The sequence below is a fragment of the Natator depressus genome, chromosome 7 (assembly GCF_965152275.1).
Source record: "Natator depressus isolate rNatDep1 chromosome 7, rNatDep2.hap1, whole genome shotgun sequence".
In the NCBI taxonomy this organism is placed as follows: domain Eukaryota; kingdom Metazoa; phylum Chordata; order Testudines; family Cheloniidae; genus Natator; species Natator depressus.
This window is the reverse complement of record NC_134240.1, coordinates 51,545,107-51,566,500: the sequence shown is the minus strand read 5'-3', so window position 1 is coordinate 51,566,500 and position 21,394 is coordinate 51,545,107. Positions and strand designations below refer to the sequence as shown.

At 47.7% G+C, this 21,394-nt stretch overlaps 1 protein-coding gene across 1 annotated transcript in view; it reads right to left on the bottom strand.

Moving 5' to 3' along the window:
* FANCD2 (FA complementation group D2) overlaps positions 1-21,394 on the bottom strand; it is a 202,334-nt gene that overhangs the window by 58,261 nt on the left and 122,679 nt on the right. Inside the window, exons 35-37 of the mRNA XM_074958397.1 lie at positions 11,920-12,047; positions 9,861-9,960; positions 8,564-8,686 (exon numbers count right to left, since the gene is read on the bottom strand). Of these exons, the coding sequence (XP_074814498.1) occupies positions 8,564-8,686; positions 9,861-9,960; positions 11,920-12,047 (351 nt within the window). The remainder of the gene's footprint in view (positions 1-8,563; positions 8,687-9,860; positions 9,961-11,919; positions 12,048-21,394) is intronic.

Genomic DNA, 21,394 nt, shown 5'->3' with positions numbered 1-21,394 from the left:
CCTAGTCGGGAAGATCCAGGCCATTCAAGAACACCCCACCCCAGCCACAAAGAAACAAGTGAGGCAATTCCTGGGGCTGGTAGGCTACTACCGCCGCTTCAGTCCCAACTTTCCCTTGATTGCTGACCCCCTGATGCAACTCCTAACAAAGGACCAGCCGCAGCGCATCCACAGGTCCCCCGAGTGTGCCGAAGCATTTCAGACACTAAAGGACCATCTCTGCCATGAACCAGTGCTTTATAGCTCTGATTTCTCTTGTAGTTTTGTGGTCCAGACCGATGCCACGGCAGTGGGACTTGGGGCTGTCCTCTCCCAGACCCTCGACGGAGAGGAACATCCCATCCTTTACATTAGTTGAAAGCTCTTCCCCCAGGAACGTAACTATTTGACCATTGAGAAGGAGGCCCTGGCAGTTAAATGGACTGTGGAGGCCCTTCAGTATTACCTCCTGGGTCATGCCCCCGTCAAGTGGCTCCAGACAATGAAAGACACCAATGCAAGGCTAACGAGGTGGTATCTCGCCCTTCAACCGTTTCCATTTACCATACAACGTAGGGCAGGAAAGGAGACCGCAAGTGCTGATGGTCTCTCCCAGTTGGGAGAGGGGGATCATACCAGCCCCAGAGAGTGGGGGCTGGAGTTGAGGGGGGGAAATGTAGTGAGGGGATGTGGTTTCCCTCCTTGACGGACAGGGAGAGAGCCACAACCGCCCCCTGGTGGGCAGAGCCGGGACACCTGCAACTGCCCAGCCAGAAGCAGAGGGGCGGGACAGGAACCGGAAATATAAAAGTCGGGCCCTCCAGCTCACTTGGAGAAGAGCTGCTGGAGGAGCAGGGCATCTCCCACCTGCAGCTGGAGCTTGGACCTGACAGAGGCCGCTACAGTGCCAGAGACCCAGAGGGACTGCCGGAGCTGGCAGGCACCAGAGACCCGGAGGAGCTGTTGGGGCTGCCACTAGTCTGTTTACACTAGTGAGACAAATGGTGACCCTGGAACCCAGGTACCCCCGAATGAGAGTGTAGGAAGGAGCCCAAGGAAGCTGAATAGGGTTCAGCTGTGTTACTCACTGCAAGCTGGCCAGCATGTTGCAGCTGGATTCTCTGCTGACCCAGTGGCGGACCACTCCGCCACTGTTAGAGCCCTGGGTTGGGACGCAGTGGTGACAGGTGGGCCGACGTCTCCCTACCCCCTGCTACCCCACCTCTGGGGGTGGCAGCCTCCCCACCTTTAGGCCAAGAGGCCTGCATTGGTCGTCGTCCACCCGAGCTAGGACGCTGGACAGTTTTGCTGTCTGCTTCGCCAGAGAACTGATCCCCCTAGACTGCTGTGTTGCTCTGCCCTGACTCAAGGCCAGAGCCCCTTAACTGTTGGTGCCCCGCCCTGCTCGAGGACCTGGGTCCCCCTAGACTCACTGCTGCTCTGCCTGACTGCAGGCCAGAGCCCTTAATTGCTGGCTGCCCTGCCCTGTCTGAGGGCCAGGTGTCTCAGACTCAATTGCTGCCAGGCGTGGACTGCAGGATTGGGCCTACTAACTGTCGGCTAATTCCACCCTGAATTGAGTTGCTCCAGAGGCATTGTAGCAAGGGGACGTGGCCTCCCTCCTTGACAGATGGGGAGAGAGTTGCGACTGCCTTGCAGTCACTCACCCTACTCTGCACTCCCACAAGTCATAGCGAATTTGAAGAAAATCTGTGCACGCATGTGGATTTTAGAGCACTTGGAAGCATTGTCCTTTAAACATGAAGGATAGAGGGTCGAAGGAGGGAAAGGGCTCCTCTACACACGTATCAGCAGTTTAAGAGGCTCAGAGGGGTGTGAAGTGACCCATTCATCTCAATGTGATGTTCTCAGCCCATGAAGATGATAGAGCCGGGAACAATAGCTCTGAGATGTGTAAACTGCTCCATTTATTTCCCCAGGTACTCCCAATCCCTCCTGAGTGCTTTAGAACAGTGGTTTTCAAACTTTTTTTTGCTGGCGACCTAGTTGAAGAAAATTGTTGATGTCTGTGACCCAACAGAGCTGGAGATGAGGAGTTTGGGAGGGGCTCAGGGCTGGGGTGTGGGCTTTAGGGTGTGGGAGGGGGTTCAGGGTGTGGGAGGGGGCTCAGGGCTGAGGCAGGGGGTTGGAGTGCAGGAGTGGGTCAGGACTCTGGGATGGGGGTGCAGGCTCTGGGGTGGGGCCGGGGATGAGGGGTTTGGGGTGCAGGAAGGAGCTCTGGGTTGGGGGGGGCTCAGGGCTGGGGCAGGGGATTGGGCTTACCTCGGGCAGCTCCCGGTTGGCGGCACAACCTGTCCTGGCACTGTGGACCGCACTGGCACTGCACCCCGGAAGCAGCCAGTAGCAGGTTTGGCTCCTAGGAAGAGATGCGCAAGCGGCTCCACATGGCTCTCGCCCACAGGCGCCACCCACCCCAGCTCCAATTGGCCAGGAACCGCCTAGGAGCCGGACCTGCTGCTGGCCGCTTCCAGGGCACAGCGCGGTGTCGGAACAGGTAGGGACTAGCCTGCCTTAGCTGGGCAACACCGCCGACGGGACTTTTAACAGCCCGGTTGGCGATGCTGACCAGAGCCGCCGTGACCCAGTGCCTTACATTCCACGACCCAGTACTGGGTCACGACCCGCAGTTTGAAAACTACTGCTTTAGAACCTGTGAGAGATAAGCAGTATACTGGTTCTCAGCACCCCACTCAAAGGGGCAGGACTTCTAGAGATCCTGGCTCACACAGGGCTGGGGAGAAAGGTTCCAACCCCTGCAGATGGGCATGGGCCCCCCAGACCCTGGCGCACACACAGAGGGCAGCGAGAATGGCTCACACCCCCAGAGGCGAAAATACCCACCATATCCCAGATCATATGAGAGGAGCAAGGAGGGGGGCTTAGACCCCACTAAAGCAGCAAGAATCCTCTAGATAGGACACACACAAGAGGGGAGAGTGTGAGGCTGACAATTCTTCCCCAGTTCCCCTACCACTCACCCCCAGACCCCATCCCTCCATTCCCTCTAACCTCCAAGCCTCCCTCACCTGAGTACCCAACCTCTCTCTCCTCCGCTACCACTCATCCCAATTTATCCCCCCTCCCTTCTTGCAGCCACAACCTCACTCCTATGCCCCCTAATTATCTCTCCCTTCCCAGGAAGCATTCACATGTCAATTTCTACTTCCCAACATTTTTGGGAGTGTAGGGGGGTTGGGGTTCACTGGCAGAGTTGGGGGGTGCACAGGGTTGGGATGCAGGACTGGAGTGCACTGGCAGAGCTGGGGGTGCTGAGGGGTTGCAGTGCACAGTGGTTGAGATGCATTGGCAGAACTATGGAGTGCATGGAGTTGGGGTGCAGGGTGGTTGGGATTCACTGACAGAGTTGGAGAATGCAGTGAAATAATTGTGGACTGGCAAAGTTGGGGTGCAGAGGGAATGGGTTCACAGTAGGGATTCACTGGCAGAGCTGTGGGGTGCAGGAAAATTGGGGTGCAGTGTGGTTGGAGTGTACCAGCAGGCCTAGAACTGCAGGGTGGTTGGATGCACTGACAGAGCTGGAGGGTGCAGTGGGGTCAGTGTGGACTGGCGGAGTTGGGATGCAGAGGGAAGGGGTTCAGGGCAGGGGTGTACTGGCAGAGCTGTGGCGTGCAGGAAAATTGGGGTGCAGAGTGGTTGGGGTGTACTGATAGAACTGGGGCTTTAGGGTTGGGGATGTTGGGATGCACTGACAGAGCTGATGGTTAGGGGTGGTGGGGTCCACTGACACAGCTGGGGGATGTACAGGGGTTGGGTGTACTGGCAGGCGTGCAGGAAGCTTGGGTGCTGGGTGGTTGGAATCCACAGGCAGAGCTGGGGGTTAGGGGTACTGGAGTCCACTGCAAGAGCTGCAGGGGTCCACTGGCAGAGCTGGATGGTGCCATGCCTACCTCAACTAAGTCCCCAACCTATCTTGCCTCCCCTACCATTCATCCCTTTCCCCTTCGCTGCAATCCGAAACCCTCCTTTCCCCCACTCCTTCATTCCCTAATTACCCCTCCCTTCCTAGGAAGCCTTCACAGTAGCAGAGAAAGATATAACATGACCAAATAACTGGATGTTGAAGCTAGACAAATTCAGACTGGAAATAAGGTGTACATTTTTGACAGTGAAGGTAAATAACCATTGGAACAATTTACCAAGGGTCATGGTGGATTCTCCATCACTGACAATTTTTAACTCAAGATGGGATTTTTTCTAAAAGATCTGCTCTAGGAATTATTGTGAGAGTCCTGTGGCCTGTGTTATTACAGGAGGTCAGACTAAATGATCACAATGGTTCCTTCTGGCTTTGGAATCTAAGAATCTATTAAACATGTCTAGTTCTCCCTCCCCCCACCAAATACTGTGATTACGTTGCCCCCAAAATAAAACTGCAACCCACAATTCTCAAACTGTAGCCAATTTCCAGCCACTCAGTCCAAACCTCCTTTTGTCTTCAGTGAGAGCTCATGTATAACTTATCTTTTGTTATGTTAACTGACGCATGAGTTCAAAAGCATTAAGGACTAGTTCACAATCATCATGTTCAAGGAGGTCTGTGATACATCCAGTGATCAGCACCTCTCAGTTTAACAGTACAAGGCAGCAGAAGGAGAATGAAGGTAACTTACCTGTAACTGAAGGTTTGTCAAGATATGTGGTCCCTATCTGTATTCCACATGTATGCATGCACTCCATGTGCCTGAGTCCAGAGACTTTTAGTAAGCAGTGTCCATTGGACTACACATGTGCAGTTGTTCTCCTGGTGCTCCAAACTGAGGGCACTAAGAGGAGTTGCAGACCAATGCTTCTCCACTTCCTTTTCTTACCATGAATTTGGTCAAAATCGGCAGCAGAGGGGCTGAGGGTAAATAGTAGATCACAGATAGGGACCACACATATCAAAGAACCTCCAGTTACATGAAAGTAACCTCCATTTCTTCTTCAAGGGCTGGTCCCTATTCCACCTTTGAGAGATTAGTAAGCAGTAGTCAAACAGGAGATGGGTGCGAGGATGTAGATGGTATGGGCATTTGTAGTACTGATGATCGCACAGCTGTATCTGCAGTAGAAGTCTCGACCAATGCATAATGTCTTCTAAAGGTGTGTATGGAGCTCCAGGTAGCCACCCTACATATATCTAGTAAGGGTATGTCTCTCAGAAATGCTGCAGAGGTTGCTTGCACTCTTTTGGAATGGGTGCTCACACTCGGGTTGGGGGTAGAGTGCGAGCTAGTTGGTAACAAAGGATGATGCAGCCCAAGATCCACTTAGAGAGCCTCTGTGCAGATAGAGCTTGAAGCCTTGATCACTCTGCTATGGTGATTTTAAAAATTTGGTATTTTTCTAATTGCTTTTGTTGTCTTTAGATAAAATGTCACTGCCTGTCGGAGTGAAGAAAAATACAGAGTGAAGAAAAATACCACTAAGTGGATGATTTGATTTATGTGAAACTCCGAAATTACTTTAGGGATGAATTTTGGGTGGAAGCAAAGAGAGACCTTCCCTTTATGAAAGATGGTATATGGCAGAGCTGCCATGAATGCCCCCACCTCTCTCACCCCACTAGCTGATGTGATGGAGACGAGGAAGGCAACTTTCATCGAGAGATGGGACATAGCTAATGGTTCTAAGGGAGGTTTGCTGAGAACTGAAAGGATGTGATTGAGATTCCAGACAGGTTGAAATGGTCAAGAGGCCCAAGAACCAGGACTGTTTCGGCCTGCTGGGCGAAATAAGGATGACCGGAGCCCTGTTTTGATGGATCATTGGCAGGACTTGTGGTATTAGTGGGATGAGAGGGAAGGCATATCTGAGGTGGCCCATCCAGGATAGCAGCAGAGCATCGCCCTTTGAGCTGCAGCCCAGAGCTTTTCTGTAGCACTACAGGGGAACTTCTTGTTCACCTGTGAGGCAAAGAGATCCCAAAATGGTGCTCCCCATTGGGTGAAGATCTAGTTCAGAAAGAAATCATGAATCTCCCATTCATGGTCTGTTGAAAAATATCTGCTGAGACTGTCAGCTAGGGAGTTCTGTGCACCTGGTGGGTATACTGCAGATAGGCTTATGTGATTTCTGATATGCCAGTTCCAGAGGTCCATTGTCTCTACACACAGGGAGAGGGATCTTTTCCTCATGTGCTTGTTTATGTAGAAGACAGTTGACATAATGTTTGACATTACCTGGATGTGTTGGGATCGGATGAGCGGAATGAAAGTGTTTGCAGGCCCTACAGACTGACCTTAATTCCAGTAAGTTGATGTGCAAGCTGACCTCCTGAGGGGTCCAGATGCATTATGCAGTGTGATTGTTGAAAAGGGCTCCTCAGCCTAAGAGGGGAGAATCTGTGATGACAGTCATCTTGGGTATTGGTGGGAGGAAAGGAAGTCCCACCTAAACTTCCTCTGGGTATGTCCATCAAACAAGAGAGGCCATAACGATGGCTGGAATTGTTACTCTGGCATTGATAGTTGTCTTTGTCTGGTGAGTAGACAGAGTGAAGCCAGGTTCACAGGCAATAGAGATAAAGCATGGCAAATGGTGATATGTAGGTGCATGAGGCCATGTGCCCTAGGAGGGAAAGACCGATCCTGACAGTAGTCCAAGGTCACTCATGGCATGCAATCTCTTCATGGAAAGATATGCTCTTGCTGTAGTGGAATGCAGGGTTCCTTCTGTGAAGTCTATGGACCTCGTGGGAGTCAAAGTGGACTTCTCATTGTTGACACAGACTCCCTGGGAAGATAGTAGACAGAATAGGAATAGGGTCACTGACTGGACTTCTCTGCTGAACCTGCCTGTCAGGAGCCAGTCGTTGTCATATGGAAAGACAGTAAGCCATTTGTTTTCATCCAAGCCACCATCACTGAAAGCACTTTTGTAAAGACCCTGGGTGCTGTAGCTAGTCCGAATGGGAGGACTGTGAGTTGTTAGTGGTCTTGTCCAATGAGGAACCTTCTGTGGGATAGATAAATGTCTATATGAACATAAGCATCTTACATGTCAAGAGCCACAAACCATGTGCCCTATTCCAGAGAGGGGATTATTGATGCCAATGTGACCAGGCAGAATTTTGATTTTCAGATAAATACATTTAGTTGGTGTAGATCAAGACTCAGTCTCCATCCCCCATTCGTTTGGGGGACCAAGAAATATGTGGAGTAGAATCCCTTCCCTTGATGTTGGGATGCAACTGGTTACAAGTATATCCTGATTCTGGTATGTACATCCTGGTTCACCAAAAAATGTCATGTAAGGTATCAAAGGAAAGTTAGTGTAACACATTTGTGAGTAGCACTGTAAAATTATGTACCACTCTCATCTCAGGAGTTATGTATCTATATTGGAAAGATGTTCTTATAGTTTGTATCTAAGTGCTAACCCTAGCAGAGGTGAAAAACTGATTTCCTGCCAGATGAGAGATGTTTGTCCATCTATCTGTTGAAATGTAAACCTAGTATTTTCTCATCCACAATCAATCACCAGTCTGAGCTAAATGCAGATGAAGAATAGTGAGATTTAACAGAAAGAGATCAGAGAAGGAAAGAGCCTTTGGGGTTTGGGGGGGGCACTTCAAAGGTTTATTGGACTATAAATGGAGGACAAGGAAAGCACCCTAGTTTTCTTGCACCTAGGAAGTAAACTGAGAGCACGTTTATATTCATGAAAATGGGATCTCAACCAAGCTTGGTTGAAAATGCTACAAAGGACATTTGGGATGAGCTAAACTTATTTAGCCTGGAGATTAGTCTGTTAAATTTAGTCTCACAAAGCGTATTATACTTGTGTTTTATAAGTAACCAGTTGCTTTCATTATCCTTCCTCACTATGTCTTAAATCTTGATCTTGGATAATAAACTTATGATTGTTTTCATTATAAATATACCTCAGTGCTGTCATTTTGTATAAGGAGCTGATCCTGAGTTGAACCATTCAATCTGGTGTGTACACAGTTCCCTTGGGGACAGCAGACCTGGTATTTCTGTGAATGTTCAGTCAATAAAGGGCTGATCGTTACAAGGGAACTCATCAAAGAGGCTCAGAGACTGGGGTACATCTATTGTTACCTGTAAGGCAAAGCAGGGGCTGTCATAGCCCAGAGGCAATTGTCTAGGTGGCTGACAGGCTGGAGACATCAAGGAGCTGGCTCCCAGTGAAGCACAAGCAAGTGTCCCTCTCACTGGAGGCAGAAGGTAACAAGATGACTCAGCCTTAGGCACCCTGAGAACCATCACAACCGTACACCACCACAACCACCCAGACTGGCCATCAGCACCCAAGGATTGACTGCCTTATGTTCATCTATTAGCAGTGGTTCAGGGATAATAAACTTAACCCTGCTCTGAAGCATGGTGGAAGTTTGTCACTGGCTAAAGCTGACTTTGTACAGATTTAATGTGCACTGCTAAGAAAATGCCTAGCAGTTCCCAGATGTATAAACATTACTAGCGTGAAACCTTAACATAAAACAAGACAGACCAGACAATAAGAGATCTGAATATCGGAAGCCAGTGATTGCTATTGTGCAGCACATGAGATTCAAGGTCTTTGTTGATGTTATTACCTGGTCAGCGTGGGGTAAGTCGAAGAATATCCATCATTAGCAGAATTAATCAGCTCTGGGACCCCAACACTGGAGATGTCTTCCACAGCTTTCAAGATGTTGTCTGTGTGCTCCATATATACACTGAACCCAAACATCAGGATAACAAGTCAGTACATGTTATGCAGGGGCAGGACAGTAGCTTCCATTACAAAGCCCATTCCTGACTTCCCTCTAGCCAAACTGTTCTTGAGTTACATGTCATTGAAAATCAATGACTTGAACCTGTGCCTTTCTCCCTTTTTCTCTAGCTCATCAGCAGCTGGTTATAGTCTCCCCTGCCACAACCTTCCAGAGAGTTAGAACTCCTTAAACTGACATGGCAGCTACGCCTGAAGAAATAGGTTGCAATTAAGCAAAAATATTGACAATTATTTGTTGCGGTTAGTTTTGCGTCAGTCCTGCTCCCACTGATCTCAATTAGAGCTTTTTACCATTGTCTTTAATAGAAGCAGAATCAGACACTATACTGCAGCCCCTTTACACTGCCAGAATGCATATATATACATGCACATGCTCACACACACACGCATGTGTGTTGGACTGTATTGACAAATTCGGTGTAGAAAAAACAGAAGGCTTGGGGGGTCTTTCTATAGCTGAGGTCTAACAGAGTTTTTCCTTTAACTCAAGTGGTAGAGGCTTGTGTTTCTGGAACTATAGGTACAGAGTTCTAGGCCTGGCTCCGCAGGTGTATGATCTAATGCAGAGAGGTGGATGCCTCTCCATAGTTAAGGTTGCAACTGTGGTATCAATATAAGGCTGATTTTGATCCCCTGCTAACTAAAAATAAAATTCTTCATACTTTCAGATTTGTAGGTGCAGTTTCACAGACATCTTGAGAAAGCTTTGATGATATTGATTAACATCCTTTTGAAAGTAAAAGATTTTAAAATGGCTGCTTTTGAAACTGCATTTTCCAATAAGCAGTTGCACAAACATCAGTTTCCAGACACAGTTTGCACATGCTGTAGATTACTGTTCGCTTCCTGTCTTATTTGTCTTAGGAGGAAAAAAATAAGGTTATGAAAACTGTTCCAATCTGTTTTTCAAGAACTGTTTATATTTTTTCCTGTTCCCCACGCCTGACAAGGCTTCATGGAGAAGCATTTCAGCACATTGTGCACTGGATACTCTTAAAGAACCCCTTGGTTTGATCTAGCCAGAATACCTTAACAGAAACTGAGACTAAAGCTGTTTATGAAGAGAGTTTGCTCTCAGAAACCAAGTTACTGCAGCAGAAGCAAAGCATTCTTACCAGAGCAGAGTGTGCAGCGCATCACTGAACTGGCTACCCTTCTCTCGCATGCCACTGGGCTGCATCCATGACTGGCAGAGGAACTGCTTAGCAAGTGAAGCTGTCAAAGATAAGCAATAAAATGAGGAGGGGCCTGGATGTGTTTTGTCTCACTGAGAATACAAGCATCCAAGATAACTTTCTTCTCCCTCATACAAATGCAGGATAGCCGAATGCTTCTGGCTAATTACAATGTAATTCCACTTCAAGCAGATCCTATGTTCTCCGTACAGGTGCCTGCCAAAGTGCTAAAGCTGAGGGAGTTGGGAAAGGCGTTTTCCTTAGAGATCATTACTCACCACACTAATGAGATTTATACACAAGTCTAGTGAGCTCTTGGCCTGGTACACTGGTTCTTACTGGAGTCATTCTCTCTTTGTCCATTCATGTCTGACAATGCTACAATGGGTTTCCTTTCCTTCCTCTGGTCTGTGGAGCCAGAGATCAGTTTTTCCCTGCTGCAGGGGCTAAGTGTCACCCCCTTGGGAAACCAGAAATGAGGTTTTCCAAAGCTGATATACAAGTATTAACTCAAATGTTAGTGTACCGGTGACAGGTGAACTTCCCCTTTGGCCACAGCGTTTTCATATTAATTTGAACTGGCAAATTTACAGTTTAGAATTTTGTAATCAGAAATAATTGTCTTCCTCCAAAGGCTGCATCTGCTTCTCTGGCATAAATGGCCAAAGAAAAGAAATGATCAGGTAAGAGTAAATTTTTCATCGTTATTCCTATTGTTAGGGGACTATAGATCCCACACACAGGCCGCACCCTGAGATGCTTCCATGTCTCCGGGGTGAGCCACCTTTACCCTTTCTTGTTTTTTAATGTTTATCTTTTAGTATGTGTTCCCGTTTTCCAGCAGTAAGGGAAGCCATGGTTGGGGCATGTCTGGACATGCTGGGTATGTGCCTGTCACTGGGCGCATGGGTAGCCTAGAGTATAGATGAGTGTGTTAGGAGCTTCTCTGTGTGGTGTGTAGTGCACTAGTGACATACTCTAGACAGAGAAACAGATTCATCCGACTGCAGCTGGTACGCCTGGCTGGACCATCCAGCAGGGAGTGAGATTTTACTTACTTGCAGTATTGTAGCCTAGGATCATATAGTTAGGTCCTATTGTAATTTTCAATAACTTGTTAAAACCTGCTGGGTGTCTCTCAAACTTGACTGAATTGCTCTGGGGGAAGGGCAATTTGTAACACTATCCAGGGCAGACAGCTCACCCCACCATTCTCTCCCTGGGATGAAGTAACTGTGTATAATTCTGAATAGTTTTGTGGATCTGAGACACTGCTAGAATGCAACACTTTACAGAGAGGAGCCTGCAAACTTGCACTCTTAGCTTTAGCAGTATCTGGTGAACATGGGAAATGAAGGCCAGCAAGCTTCCTTGCATATTCCTTGCAAGAAGATCTCTCAGCCCATGTGGCTACTGTCCCCGTTAGCGAGTGAACTCTAATCAGCTTGCAAGAGCTGCTCCTCTTGCTTTATTAGGGCTTGTCTATAGTTTTTCTAACACTTTACTGTATAGTGTCAGGAACAGAAATAGTTAAAGTGGAACAGTCCCCCAATTGGGATGCAGTTATACCACTATAGTTTATTCTCGTTAATGTATGTGAATAAGCTATACTGTTACAAGCACCTTTATAGTGGTACAATTGTGCCGACTCCAGTGGTTGTACCAATTTACTTTTATCAGTAAAATTACCCCCCTAACCAAAATAGTTCAGTCAGGACTAAAACTGTGTGTAGAATTAGGCTTAAGCTAAACGCTTCTTCTCAACCATCTTGCCTTTCAGCCATCATTTCTCCTTACTGAAGAATGATTAAAAAAACAAAAAACTAATAGAACTGTACACTGTTTTCTTGTGTGACTGACATATAATAAAGCAGGTGGTAAAGAGCTTCCAATACATTTAGTGTTATTCATGTTAGCACGTTTTTTAGACTGCCTGGTGAGAAGCCAAAGCATTACAGATAAAGAACCTGTCCAGGAAAAGAGGTTCTGCACACATTACCTATTTTATCTTTTTTCCAACTGGCCACAGGTTTTTCAGCAATGACAATCAGGAGCTGAGTGAGGGTAAGTGCACACTGGAAATTGGGAACGCTGTGCTGGAAATTCAGCAAGTAGTGAAAACTCTCGCTGTGGGTGACAGGAAAGAAAAGGGATGAAGACATTGCAGATATGTCACATATATACACAGAAAGAGAGGAAGTGCCAGCCCAGATCAGACCCTGAGATCCTGCTAGCCTGGCATCCTGTCTCCAATGGTGATCAGCACCAGATGCCTCAATACAGTAACTCCTCACTTAAGGTTGTAGTTGTGTTCCTGAAAAATGCTATTTTAAGCGAAACAATGTTAAGCGAATCCAATTTACCCATAAGAATTAATGTAAATGGGGGGGGGGTTAGGTTCCAGGGAAATGTTTTTCACTAGACAAAAGACATATATATAATACACACACACACACAAATCATAGAATATCAGGGTTGGAAGGGACCTCAGGAGGTCATCTAGTCCAACCCCCTGCTCAAAGCAGGACCAATCCCCAATTAAATCATCCCAGCCAGGGCTTTGTCAAGCCTGACCTTAAAAACTTCTAAGGAAGGAGATTCTACCACCTCCCTAGGTAACACATTCCAATGTTTCACCACCCTCTTGGTGAAAAAGTTTTTCCTAATATCCAACCTAAACCTCCCCCACTGCAACTTGAGACCATTACTCCTTGTCCTGTCCTCTTCTACCACTGAGAATACTCTAGAACCATCCTCTCTGGAACCACCTCTCAGGTAGTTGAAAGCAGCTATCAAATACCCCCTCATTCTTCTCTTCTGCAGACTAAACAATCCCAGTTCCCTCAGCCTCTCCTCATAAGTCATGTGTTCCAGACCCCTAATCATTTTTGTTGCCCTTCGCTGGACTCTCTCCAATTTATCCACATCCTTCTTGTAGTGTGGGGCCCAAAACTGGACACAGTACTCCAGATGAGGCCTCACCAATGTCGAATAGAGGGGAACAATCACGTCCCTCGATCTGCTCGCTATGCCCCTACTTATACATCCCAAAATGCCATTGGCTTTCTTGGCAACAAGGGCACACTGCTGACTCATATCCAGCTTCTCGTCCACTGTCACCCCTAGGTCCTTTTCTGCAGAACTGCTGCCTAGCCATTCGGTCCCTAGTCTGTAGCGGTGCATTGGGTTCTTCCGTCCTAAGTGCAGGACCCTGCACTTCTCCTTATTGAACCTCATCAGATTTTTTTTTGGCCCAATCCTCCAATTTGTCTAGGTCCCTCTGTATCCTATCCCTGCCCTCCAGCGTATCTACCACTCCTCCTAGTTTAGTATCATCTGCAAATTTGCTGAGGGTGCAATCCACACCATCCTCCAGATCATTTATGAAGATATTGAACAAAACCGGCCCCAGGACCGACCCCTGGGACACTCCACTTGACACCGGCTGCCAACTAGACATGGAGCCATTGATCACTACCCGTTGAGCCTGACAATCTAGCCAACTTTCTACCCACCTTATAGTGCATTCATCCAGCCCATACTTCTTTAACTTGCTGACAAGAATACTGTGGGAGACCGTGTCGAAAGCTTTGCTAAAGTCAAGAAACAATACATCCACTGCTTTCCCTTCATCCACAGAACCAGTAATCTCATCATAGAAGGCAATTAGATTAGTCAGGCATGACCTTCCCTTGGTGAATCCATGCTGACTGTTCCTGATCACTTTCCTCTCATGTAAGTGCTTCAGGATTGATTCTTTGAGGACCTGCTCCATGATTTTTCCAGGGACTGAGGTGAGGCTGACTGGCCTGTAGTTCCCAGGATCCTCCTTCTTCCCTTTTTTAAAGATTGGCACTACATTAGCCTTTTTCCAGTCATCCGGGACTTCCCCCGTTCGCCACGAGTTTTCAAAGATAATGGCCAATGGCTCTGCAATCACAGCCGCCAATTCCTTTAGCACTCTCGGATGCAACTCGTCCGGCCCCATGGACTTGTGCACATCCAGCTTTTCTAAATAGTCCCGAACCACCTCTTTCTCCACTGAGGGCTGGCCATCTACTTCCCATGCAGTGATGCCCAGCGCAGCAGTCTGGGAGCTGACCTTGTTCGTGAAGACAGAGGCAAAAAAAGCATTGAGTACATTAGCTTTTTCAACATCCTCTGTCACTAGGTTGCCTCCCTCATTCAGTAAGGGGCCCACACTTTCCTTGGCTTTCTTCTTGTTGCCAACATACCTGAAGAAACCCTTCTTGTTACTCTTGACATCTCTTGCTAGCTGCAGCTCCAGGTGCGATTTGGCCCTCCTGATTTCATTCCTACATGCCCGAGCAATATTTTTATACTCATCCCTGGTCATATGTCCAACCTTCCACTTCTTGTAAGCTTCTTTTTTATGTTTAAGATCCGCTAGGATTTCACCGTTAAGCCAAGCTGGTTGCCTGCCATATTTACTATTCTTTCGACTCTTCGGGATGGTTTGTCCCCGTAACCTCAACAGGGATTCGTTGAAATATAAGTTTTAAACAAACAATTTAGTACTGTACACAGCAATGATGATTGTGAAGCTTGGTTGAGGTGGTGAAGTCAGAGGGTGGAAAAGGGTGGGATATTTCCCAGGGAATGCCTTACTGCTAAATGATGAACTAGCACTCGGCTGCGCCCTCAAGGGTTAACACATGGTGTTAATGTAGCCTCACACTCTACAAGGCAGCACAAATGGAGGAAGAGGAAACAGCATGGCAGAGAGAGACAGAGACACACACCACGCGTGTGTGTGTGTGTGTGAGAGAGACAGACACATACACACACACACACACCATGTGTGTGCGTGAGAGAGAGAGACGCGCATTGCCCCTTTAAGTACGTTGATCCCACTCTAAGTACACTGCCTTTTAAAGTAGATCAGCAAGTTGAGACAGCAGCTGCTGCCAGCAAGCTCCCTCCATCCTGAGCCCTGTCGTGTTGTTCTCCCCCCCCCACCCCACCCCACTCTGTGGAGATGAGGTAAAGGGGCAGGAGCGGGGGGGGGGGGAGGGGGACACCCTGACATTAGCACTGCTCTTCCCCTCCCTTCACAGCAAGCATGAGGCTCCTGGAAGCAGCTCCAAGGCAGAGGGCAGGAGCAGCACACAGCAGTGGTGGGAGGGACAGCTGAACTGCCCGGCAATTGATAGCCTGCTGGGTGGCTGCCGCACAGGGAACTTAGGGGAGCTGATGGGGGGCTGCCGCTCCACCCTGGTTCCAAGCCCCCACCAGCTAGCTCCAATGGGCTGCTCTTTCTGCAAGCAGTGGACAAAGCAAGCGGTTGCCAAACAACGTTATAAGGGAGCATTGCCCAACTTTAAATGAGCATGTTCTCTAATTGATCAGCAACGTAACAACGAAATGTTAACCGGGACAACATTAAGTGAGGAGTTACTGTACTGTAAAAACCTTCCCATAAAAGAAGCTTCTGTCTAACCTCAGACAGTTTGAGGTTGACTTGGGCATGGGGATTACGACTATTTTTATCTTATGTTACTGTGGATGTTCTCCCATATAAATATTTATTCCTTTTGCTGAATCCTACTACTCTCCTTGTCTCAATGGTATCCAGTTGCAATGAGTTCCACAAGCAAATGATGTCATGTAAAACGTACTTACTTTTTATCCATTTCAAATGTGTTGACTTTTACATTAATTGAATGTCCCCCTTGTTCTTGTATAATAAGAACTGGTAAATAGTAGCACCTGATCTACCTTCCCTTCTTTATCCCATACCTCTATCATGTTCTCTCTCTTTCATCTCCTTGCTAAGCAAAACAGACCACGCATTCTCAGTATCACTAGATTCTAATCATTCTCATGACATGCTTCTGAACTCCTTCTATTTCTGCTATATCCCTTTGAGATGGAGAGACTAAAACTGACTGCCGTATTTTCAAATGAGGGTGTCCCTTTGATTTTTAGAGCCAGAGTCTCTAACACTGCATGACACAAAGGGGTCAGATTCTCACCATACAGTACTCAACAGAGAATTCCCCTGATGGAATGGAGCTTCTTGCTGGCATAAGGCTGGCAGAGCTGGCCAACTGCCCCATCTTATCTCAGTATAAGGAGCATGCTGGGGGCAGAGAGGGGATGCTCTGGTACACTATGCCACTTCTCTACTCATGTTAAGTCATACTGAGACGTTATGTCAGAGGTGTAAGTTTGAGCAGTCTAAGGGCTGCTCTAACTAATGCTGGGGCATAGATTAACAGAATAGGGGCGCCATTACTGTCTTCTGGACAGCCACACTTATCCTTTAATGTCCAGTAGACCTTGCATGCAAAAGAGAATTTGGCCCATTTGATGCAATGGAAAAATTCTTACTGATCATTTCCTTTCTGCAAACAGTGTCTCCCACAATTCTGGAAGTCTGAGGTGCTCTCCTTTCTCAGCAGCTCAGAGAGGTGGATCAGCAGAGTTTTAGCACCTTCTGGTCTGGCCACACCCCTTCTGTTCCCGCATGCCACCAGATGAATTATTCCCAAACTGTGAAACATGTATAACACCATTAACAAATATTCCAGAGATAACAAAATAACTATGTACATTAGACCAAGAAAGACAGTCCTGTGGTAATGATTCCACTTAGTATCTGACCCCAACTCATGAGCCATCCAGGGTGGGTAGAATCGTGGGAGACACTGTTTGCAGGAAGAAAATTATCGCTACAAAATTTTCTGTTCCATGGTCCAGTGTCTCCCACAATTCTGGATATCTGAGAAGTAGAGAGCAGTGATAAGATATAGGGAGAGTTATGAAACAAGAGTTTGGCAGAAAAGACGCACCCTCTTTTTATGAGCTCACTCAAAGGTCTATATTAGTTCTGGGCCACTGCCTGCAGCATCTTCCTGCCAAAGGAGGCCTCTGCGGAAGACAGAAAATCCATCTTGTAGTGCTTAATGAAGGTGTTAGCTGTACACCAAGTGCTTGCTTTGCAAATTTCCGAAGTGGATGCGGTGACAGTGGATACTGTGTTCACACCCTACACACTATTGTAATGATGTTTGTACAAGGTATGCCTTGTGAGTCTCATTTGAAAACTCATAACTTGCACATACAATGGCAAACTGCACATAGCAACATTATATGTAAAGTTATGTGTATAAACTGAAATCATGACTGAAGTATATTTCCCAGAGAAGTCTAGGGAGTGGCTAAACCAGTTCCTCAGAGACAAAGGGCAAGCTGACGCCTCAGCCTGATCAGCTCAGTCAACAAACCCAATGGACCATTACCTGCTAAGTGGCCATTTTTTGGCAAGGAAGGAAGCAGGGACAAAAATCTACATCTTAGCAAAGAAACAACATGGAGTTTCCTTTCTTCACCAGACTGCCTGTCGCCTTGCTCCCAGTTGGAAATGCTTCTCAAATGAGGACAGGACTATAAAAGGAATGGGCAGACACCCCCAAGAGACCCTTCTCTCTCTCCCTGTCTGTCTCTGGCATTGCCCCTAAGAAGACAAAGGAAAACAGCCATTGGACTCTGGGAGTGGGTCCTGAGAGTTTGGTCAGTATCTGCAGGAGTATGTGGTAAAAAACTTTTCTTGGATCTAATACAGTTTGTTAAGTTAAGTATTAGTAAACATTTTCTTTTCTTTTTTTTTGCAACCATTTCTGATTTGTATGCCTCATATATATATCACTTAAAATCTCTCTCTGTGTATTTAATAAACTTGTTTTACTGTTTTCTCTAATCCAGTGTGTTTCATTTGGAGTGTCTGGGTACTCTATTTAAAATAATAAACTGGCATACTATTCCCTTAAAGGAATAAAAGACTTAATATATTTGTACTGTTCAGGAAAGGGCTGGGCAGCACAGGGCATAAATTTCTGGGGGAAGATCTGGGATTGCGGGTGTGTTGGGGTCACCCTGCAGCATAACTCAGGCTGGTAAGGGCCAAGCACACAGACATGGCTGGGAGTGACTTACATGCTGGAGGCTGTTTGTGAGCAGTCCAGGTTGGAAGATACAGCAGTAAGGCATTGCAAAGGGCATCCCAGGTTACAGGGCAGTGGTTACACAGCTACTCATTAGTGTAGATTGTGCCCTGGTATGTCATGGATGCTAAGGAGGATGCTAAGGATCTCATGGAGTGCACCTTGATCCCTTCTGGAACAGGAACCTTTGATGATTTGTAGGCTTCCATAATACATAGTCTAATCTACCTAGCAATGGAGGCATTTTGGATGGAAAGACATGAATATAGAGCCTGATCTTCTCGAGGATTCTGTATGCTTCAGATAGATTTTAAAGCTCTTCTGACATGAAAGGTTTGCCGTGTCTTTTCTGTTGGATGTTGTGGTTTTGGACAGAACGAAGGAAGCATAACCTCTTGGGAAACGTGGAGGGAGAAATTTATCTTAGGAAGAAGGGATTTTGGTTCTGAGCACCACCCTAACCACATGAAACACACAGTAAGGCTCATGTATGGGTAAGGCTGCCAGCTTCGACACTAGCCTGGAAGACATGGCAGCTACTAAAATACAAAGCATAAATAAAAGGCCGACACTGAAGTCAGAGGATCGAATGGAGTCCTTGGTAGGGCCCTCAAAACTAGCAGAAGGTCCCATTTTGGGAAGACTGGACTGACCATCAGTCTGGATAATTGGACTGCTAGAAGGAATCTGACTACCTATGCACACTACTAAGAACAAATACCTAACAAGCAATGGTACTGAAGGCTTCTGTCCATGCCTTCTTAGAGAAAGTCCAGAATGGCTGGAATTCCAGGATTTCCGGGATTTGCATTGTGCTATTGGTACCAGTTGTAGAATCTGGACCAGACAGAGGAGTACACGTTTAGTGTCGATGCTCTCCTAGATGAAAGCAGTTACTTAATGACTCTGGAGGACAGACAGAGACCTTCTAGACCAAACCAGGACACCCCCCGTTCCCCGCAGTAAGCAGGCTGATAATCAATCCCACTCGGGCGTGGTCAATGGAATTCAATTGTGGGCACAGCAGACACAGGAGCTGATCCTGATTTAGGAACCCAGGACATTTTTTGCTAACACCATTGAACTTGTTAGGCAGAAGGAGCTCAGGCTCGTGAGAAGCAGGGAGTGGAGCGAACAGGGTGGCAGCTTGAGCTTGCAGGACTGCATTCTGTGCCTCTAGGATGACAGCCTGGGCCTGCTAGGTCCTGCAAGGTCTGTAGGGTTCCCACTATCTTCATCAGAGAGATATTGGCCTTTGTAGAATCCATACTCACCGTATCAGCTCTTATTATTTGTGTTGTGGGCTGCTCAAACCGTCACATGGCTGGGATGTGGGCAGTCATGCCTAGTGGTCGGAACAGGAGTCAGGCCTAGTGTTCAGAACAGGAGTTGGTAAACTGGAATCTGAGAGCAGGGTCAGAACCAGAGTCAGAGGCCAGACGTCAGAGCCAAGGGTTAGAGCTCAGGAATTGGAGCAGAGGGTCAGAACTGGGTTACCTGGAGTGTGGCAAGGCAGGGACAAGACTGGACCCAATGCAGGAATAAGGCAGGGGCAGGACTGGAACAAGGAGGGAGCAAGACTGGGATTAAGCTGGTGAAAAAGCTATTGCAGCCATGGGCAAATGCTTTGAGGTGGTGCCTGGCAGCTTAGCCAGAAGCCATGGCTCATTCTGAGAACCTCATTGCATTCACTGAGGTGTCAGCTACAATCACTGTAGGGAGATATTCATTAAAATGGAGCCGAAGTCAGGGTGATCTCTCTCCTTAAGGGCTTTGTGATCTCCCAGCCAGGAGAGATGCTCTTGCAAAGCAGGCAGCTGCTCCCAGGGACATTCGGAAGGTAGCAGAGGCGGCTTCAAAGTCTTGTTTGAGAATGGCCTCCATCTTCCTATCTGTGGGATCCATAGGGTAGAACTCCCCTTCTGAGGAGCTAACCGTATCCCTGTGGAGGGACCCTACAGCAGCATCAGCCTTTGGTATCTCAGCAATGGAGCCCTTTGGGTCTGGAATGTTATGGAGCCTGAGGTCACTCTTGTTAATGTGCTGGCCCTTAGCTGGCTTACCCCACTTACCCTACTCACCTCCTAGAAGGAAGAATGAAGGGATATCACCGCCACTGGGGAGGGTTTTGAGGGAAGAAATTGACTCTGATGCTCACTCTCAGGAGCCTGCTGAGGTTGGGTTTGAATTGTGCAGATAACCTTGCTGCACATGGCTTGACATTTCTCCTGGAGAAAAAGCCTTTGCTGAGTTTTCCCCCAGGCTATCTGGAGCCAGAGCCAGACATCTCGCCTTCCGCAGGGAGCAGGGGGAGGAATCGGAGGACTTGGATCTCCTGGATTTTTTGTGCTTTTTTTCCCCCCTTTCAGATTTTTTAATTTACTAATTTTCTTTCCGCACTTTGGGAGCATAGAAGCTCTGCTGCGGCTTTGGGGAGGCTGCCCACGGCTTGTCTTCCTTAGGGCCTAGAGCCCTCTCGAGAGGTCTGGCTCTGAATCCTCCTGCACTGGTCCCACTCCCCCTGGGAGGCGGAGTTTGGGGAAACTCGTCAGACCCATCTGGACAGCTTGGGAGGGGGCTGATTAGAAGTACTGCTTCTTTCCCCATGGCACTCAGAACCCACTTTACGACTTGCTCTGCAAGAGGCCCCTGGGACTTATCCCCTTAGTCAAGTGGTCAGGGTTCTCCTTGTTTTTGGAACCTCTCCCTGTTCTGCCCTGGGGTTCCTGGTCCATTTTCCCCCCACTGGAGTCACAGATGCTTTGGTGGGTAGGGACCCCACTTGCCTGCCTGACTCATAGCCTCAGGACCTAACAGAATTAGGGACGGAAGGCTGGGTGCAGGCTGAGCACAACTCATCATCTGCTCAGCCTGGGAAGGCTGCCTCACAAATTGAACACTGCTTGGATTTGACCCAGTGCTCTTTTGGCTGCTCTGCCGTGCCTGTAAGGGGCAGAGGAGCCAGCAGGGAAACACTGCAGAGGAGGCTCAGGGAGGGTTAAAACTCCAAAGGGTTAATCAACCAGAGAGGAGGAGGAGCAACATCGAGGAGGGGGAACCCTGCTCCCCACTGCCCAAAAACTGGGCAGAAAAAGTTAAAACAGAAAAGAGTAAGGGCAGGAGCAATAGAAATCACCACTGTCTGCTGCCGCGGAGGCAGAGAATCCAGCAGCGAGCAGCAGCAGATGCGGGGTGGCCAGAGTGTGTAGGACCAAAACACTGATCCACCTCCACGAAGCTGCAGAGGCAGCCCAGACATCCAGAACTGAGAGAGACCCTGGACTGCAGAATTATAATAATTTTCAGAATAATTTTCCAACCCATTCCTTGTACTCCCTCAGTGTGCTTTTTGACCAACACTGCACACCCAGAAGAGATTCTCTCTCTCTCTCTCTCTCTCTCTCTCTCACACACACACACACACTCTCTCTCTCTCTCCTGCTCTAATCAGGGCACCCCTTGCTGTCCCTCTCAGAATATTTTAGACATACTGGTACCCCCTCCTCT